Source organism: Mycteria americana, chromosome 20 (assembly GCF_035582795.1).
Source record: "Mycteria americana isolate JAX WOST 10 ecotype Jacksonville Zoo and Gardens chromosome 20, USCA_MyAme_1.0, whole genome shotgun sequence".
Taxonomy (NCBI): Eukaryota; Metazoa; Chordata; class Aves; order Ciconiiformes; family Ciconiidae; genus Mycteria; species Mycteria americana.
Window position 1 is genome coordinate 3,232,114 of NC_134384.1, and position 5,829 is coordinate 3,237,942.

General features: G+C 46.4%; 1 protein-coding gene across 1 annotated transcript; it reads left to right on the forward strand.

The window, feature by feature from the left end:
* The first annotated feature begins 1,648 nt into the window (after nt 1–1,648).
* Nucleotides 1,649–2,440, forward strand: TMEM81 (transmembrane protein 81). The gene has a single exon (XM_075521997.1). It carries the CDS (start codon nt 1,649–1,651, stop codon nt 2,438–2,440), a length of 792 nt encoding a protein of 263 aa, XP_075378112.1.
* Nucleotides 2,441–5,829: the final 3,389 nt, after the last annotated feature.

The window sequence follows — 5,829 nt, forward strand, 5'->3', positions numbered from 1 at the left end:
GTCAATGGGTCAGTTTTGGCTTTTCCGTATTTCCGTGACTGTTTGCGTTGTGACAATGTTTAGGAATCCTACAATACAACTCCGCTGCAAACACAAACACATTGTGCCTTCCCCACAGCTGGTGTGGTGGTGTTTATTTGGTTGATTTTTATTTTTTTTTTTTTTTAAGCGTGGCATTTGGTTGATGATCTCTTTTCAAGAGACGGGAGTAAATCTGTAGTCTAAGAAAAGCCCTGCATACCTGAGTGCAGCCTAGGCACTCTGAGACAGACGTGCGAAAGGGGAGCTGAACACAAAGCGTGCCGGGCGTAGAGTGCACCTCCAGGGAAACTGAATGTGGAAAATACGTACACTGGATCTTCAGAAGTCTTCATTTGAATAAGTTAAGGATTGTTAGGAAAGAGAAATATGGATATTCATTAGCAGAGCTGTTGAAGAACACGGCAATCCAAATCCTTTCTGCAATCCATAATTCAGTTGCTGGTAAGGAGACACTGATTATTGAACTGGCTTGACCGCAGTTCAATTACGCCATCAAAAATAAGTAACTTTGATTTTGTTCAGGTTTTTTTTTTTTTCATGAAGAACTCTTTTAGTAGTGCATTATTCTTTTGGGACACTTGAGCACTAAGTGAATTATTCTGGGTGTACGAGTGGTTTCTGTTTTACAGATGCATCAATTGAATGTGGAGATTCTGGCTGAGATCGCTCTCCGGAGTCGGTGGCTGTATGTGATGCAGAGCACGGGGCTCAGGCTCGCAGCTCCTCTAAGTGATGCTGTGAGGCCAGTGCTGTCGAATCCCTTCTGAGTCTGATAGTGGATGTCAAGGCCTAATACGATGCTTTTATTTGAGTCCTCATCTCAGAGGTTCTCCCTCGGAAGGTCTGGGGCCGCGTTCTGACCTGGGCAGCCAGACTGTGACATCGGCACCGCTGCCCTGGGAACACGGGCTCACAGAGACATGACTTTGCTGAGCCCTGCATAGAGGTGGATAGCATCAGTGATAAAATACTGTTCAGCTTCCCTTTGATGTCAGTGCCATCAGGCTATCTAGAGGCTGACATCGTGTTTTCATGATCTCGGTAATTTGGAGACTACTTTAGATTTTGGGGTATGCTTTTGTAAGACAGAACTGTACAGGTGCTGCATAAGGAATTAGGATTTCCTTATGCTCAACAGCATTATTTTAAGGTTCCAGTAATGATTACTTACATTGCTTCATAGTTTGGTGGGAAAATTAAACTGGAACAGTACTTCTTTACAGTGGAAATTCATCTAAAATAGTGTGTAAAATGTTACAGAGAAGGGAGGACTTCATCTTTTTTTAAATTGTCAAATAGATCCCAATCGCTGGAATCTAGTGGATTAAAACATTCTGCTGCCGTGTTAACAAGAACTGGAATTCATGATTCACACTCCGACCGACATAGTAACATGTTGCATCTTCTTTAGCGGTGTTGTACTTCAAGCCTGTCTTGTTGGAGGCTTTTTCCTAATGGAAGGATTGTGTCTTGAAGATGATGCTGGTGGGATTTCAGAAATACTTAGTTTGAAGGTCTACAAAGAATGATTTGTGGGTTTGGTTTTTTTTGACTACTGAATTTGCAGAGCTTTAGAAAGCAGCATGTCTGATTGATAAACCTCGATATGAAGACCTTGGGGAACAGCCACATCCTTGGGATATTACTTTGTGCTTTCTATCTCCTGTTGGTAGTTTCCTTTGACAAAGTTACCATCCCAGCAGAGCTGAAGTCAGCTGTAGCGAAAGTTACCGTCAACACCACATCCTGCAGTGTCACCTGTGGGCTGGGCTTCAAACTGGAGGAGATGTGCGAGATCACTCCCGCCGGAGAGAGGAGGAATTGTACCTTGCACAGGTCCAACTGCCTGACCAGCTGGGTCTGTGGCTTACTCCACTTCACCATCCCTGCGGGCAAACCCTTCCAGTTCAGCTGCCTGACCTCGGACGCCGTCGGCTTTGGTGGCCAAGCCTATAGCTATACGTGGAGGCTTGCCCAAGGCCTCATCACCACAAATGATGTACTGTTCAAACCTTTCAAAAACCCTGGTTCTATCATCAGATTTTCCCCTACCAGCGAGTCCGATGCAGGGACTTACCGATGTGATGTGCAGATGTTGAAGACATTCAGAGTCATCAAGAGGGTCTACTTTGGGGTCAGAGTGATCCAAAATGACTTAGTGGATCTGAACTTTCAAAAATCCTTGACCTGGGAACAGAAGTTAGCAGCAAATGAGGAGGAAGGAAACACAGAAAACAGCACCCATGAAGAGGTACGAGAGCGGCAGCACTTTTGGCAAGGAGTATTGTTTTATGAATACTTGGTAGGAGTTGGAAGTGGAGTGATAGGGAGTGTCTTGCTGAGCATGGCTCTCTGCTGCTTGCAGAAGATTTTGAGAAGGAGAGCTGCAGAGAAATGAACTGAGATTTAATGCAATCGCTTGTCTCTGTCTCTTTATTAGTACTGATGCAGTATTTCATGGCGATGTTTGCAATTTTTTTTCTGGCTGGCACAGTTTATTACCAAATCTTTTCTTAAACTTCTGAGTCTGCTAATTAGTACAGGACTGTAGCACCAGAGCTTGAGTCTTAATGGCGTCGTGCAGACAGTAGCTCCAGATGGGGCAAGGCAGTTTGCCTCCGCATTGTGTGAAAGGATGGTCTGGAATGGTCCCGACGGCAGTTAGAGGACACTGAGCCACAGAAACTGCCCACTGCTTGCTGCTAACTACCTTGCCATGCTCCTCTAGCTGGCCTTTATTTTACCTCTAGGTGTTTGGGGTTTTTTATTTAGCTAATAGCTTGAGATCCTCATGCCTGTCTTATTTCCTCGAATGTCTTCTGCTTTGCCCAGAACTCTGTGGCGATGTGAGCTGACACAGATCACTATTTGGTAAATGGTGTTTCTCCAGCAAGAGGTGCAAAGAAGTAAGGACGCTTTCGAGGTGGGCTTACAAACCAGGTTTCCTGGCTGGCTGGTGTCCTTTCCATCAGATCCAAGCGGTCCAGTCCCAGCAGCTGTGGGGCAGCGTGGGGACGAGGGGTGGACCACCACTGCCTGCTTCCTCTAGAGAGATTTATCTCCCTCTGCTAGAGCCCAGAAAACTGTAAAGTATCTTCAAGCGATAGCTTGGAGCTTGCACTGTTTCCTTTGTAGTGTAGAACAGCGAAGCAGGGAGCATTGGGTAGCACAAGTGAATCTTCAATTTGAGCGCTGCTGCTTAGGAACATAACTGGGTGGTTTTAATCATGACTCAGAGCTGAGCTCATTCCTAAAATCTTTAAAGGGGGAGGAAGGAAAGAGTTCAGTGGGCATGTGGATCTTTCATTTTTCCTGGTGATTAATAAGTATAAAACATGCAGCAACTCAGTAGGGAGTATTGTTTCCCCCTTGGTAGCAGAATCCACAGAGGGACCTATTAAGTGCCTTCTCTTTTTACTTTCTGTCTCTTATTTTACAGTAAACAACTATATTTACTAAGTCTGTTTCCTTTTTTTTTTTTTTTTTTTTCCCCCTTCTGTGAACTAAAGTACAGGAATGCATAGCACACCCAATTCTGGGGAAAATAATGATACGAGTCTAATATTAAAGATTGAAGCATACTATTATTTTTTCTTTTTACCAGGACAACAACAAAAAAGCTTTAGTATAGAAAAAGATGGATATAGAAGTAAATACTTTATTTGCAGAGAATCTTATATAAAAAAATCAGACTGAAATGTAATGAGCCAAATCTTCATGTACAGTGAAGTCGGTAATAAGTGTATCGGGACAATGCTCTGTGGACCCTGGGGTTGTCTAGCTGTATCTGAGTGGAGAAGCAAGCCTGTCATCAGGCTCGAATTCCCAGTTTGTAGTTCTACTGAGTTCTCTGTTTTTGTGGGGAGACTTTAATGGGCACAATAACCAGCAGAAGTTTGGAAACGTTGCGGGGAACCGTTCTGCAGTGACAGAAGATGCCTTTGGGAAGATGCACTGTCCCTTCCTGATGGCTGGGGTGACCTGGAAGGGACGGGGGGGTTGCTACACAGTTGTGACAGACAGCAAGGGACTGTATGTCCTTCTTCCGTCTGGTGACCTGGTCCCGTGGGTCAGAAGCTCTTGGATGGTGATCCAGTTGTCCAAGATTTTCTTGCTTCTGTTCTTCATCAGTTTCCTCTTGCTCAGCTGCACGATACTGAAGTTTCTCCCGTGCTCGGTGCTGGCTTTGTCTTCGCTCGGCTGTTCCCTCTGGCTCTGCAATGCTTTTCTTTGTTTCTGTTCCTTTGCTAGGAGCATGTGCTGCTTTCTCTGAGCCTTATTCCAGTATCTCCCGGTCTTTAGCTCACTGAGGGCATCCTCATCTGTGGTCAGTCCGCTTTGTTCTTCTGTGATTCTCGAGGCCCTGTCCTTTAGCAGCCAGTTCTTGTGTTGCTTCCTCAAGGACTACTTGCTCCTTTTGCATGCTAGCCTCCCTCTGTTCCCGTTATCTCCTGCTCTGCCCTCTGGGCTTTCATTGCATCGCCTTGGTGTTGCTGACACTCTAGTCGGGTTACTTAGACGCTCTGCAGCAGCCTTTTTCTGCAGCAAGCTCATATAATGACGTGCATGGTGAGGAATCGTAAGCTCTCTTGAGCTGGCAGTGATGTGTGGTGGTGGGCACACATCTATGGCCTGCGCTGGTGATTTGTTCTCGCTGGCTTTATTTCTGTCCCTGCTCGCTGCACTCTGCAGGCAAAGTTCACCCCTGTGCTGCAGCCCTTTCTCTCTTGGGGTGCTATTTTCATCAACCTGAAGGCGCTTAGGGAGCCACTGGTCCTGTTTGCGTTGCTTGCAGCCCTGCTCCTGGCCTCCTGACCCGTGAGGCATTTCTTGCTCCCTGGAAATTGGTCTGTACTGGCTGCATCTGCTTTCCAGGAGTTCTTGAAATCTTCTGCACTCCTCTGCGCTTATGCCACAGAAACTGGAATCGCTTAACTCATCGTAGGTGGGGAAGTCATCTGTAAGTAGTCCTCTCCATGCAGGTGTACCGGTATAGAGATCTGCGCTGGGACCTTCCTGGCCACGGGCCGGTGCTGCTCCTGCATCAGGCCCTGAATTCTCACCTGGCTGAGTGCTGGTGTCAGTAAAGCCCAGGCCACTGTCCCACTCCGGATGGAGAAATGCCTGCTTTTCTTCTTTGACTTTACTGCTTTCACTTTCTGCCTAAAAACAAACACCTACAAGCTGTTAGATATCTTTGGGGCTGTCCTCCCTGGATAGCTGAGCATGAGTCATCTCTCTAAGCATCCTCCAACCATATGCAATGGCAGGATTTCTCTCTTGCCTTAAGCTCTCCCTGCTACTGCTGTAAACAGCCTGAGATGTGGCCTTACCGAGGTCCCAGAGACACTGGAGAGAGCCACAGGGATGGAAAACAGCTGCTGAAACTCAGCTCATTTTGATGAACGAGGGCTAATGCCTGAAAGAGAAGTATAATGAGAGCAGGGAACATGAAATCTGGTTTAGCAAACCTGATGATGTAAGGCTGAGGTGACCAAGAAAAATTTTCGGAAGGTATGAAGGCAAAATGGGGTGGGATACCTTACAGTTCAGCTCTTCTTTTCCGGTGGCACAGAGTGCAGGAAGTGGGGCATTACATTCATTATCGCTGTTGCAATCCTGTGGCAGCACGTAATCAAAGAAAGCCCTGCGGAGAAACCAAAGAGAAACACAGGTCCCTCCCCAGCCCAGCAAGAAGGCCTGGCTGGCTCTGTGCTTTGGCGTGTTGAGGGCCAATTTTTGTTATTGTCTGAATAGCCAAACCGGTGCTGAACAGCCTGAATATTG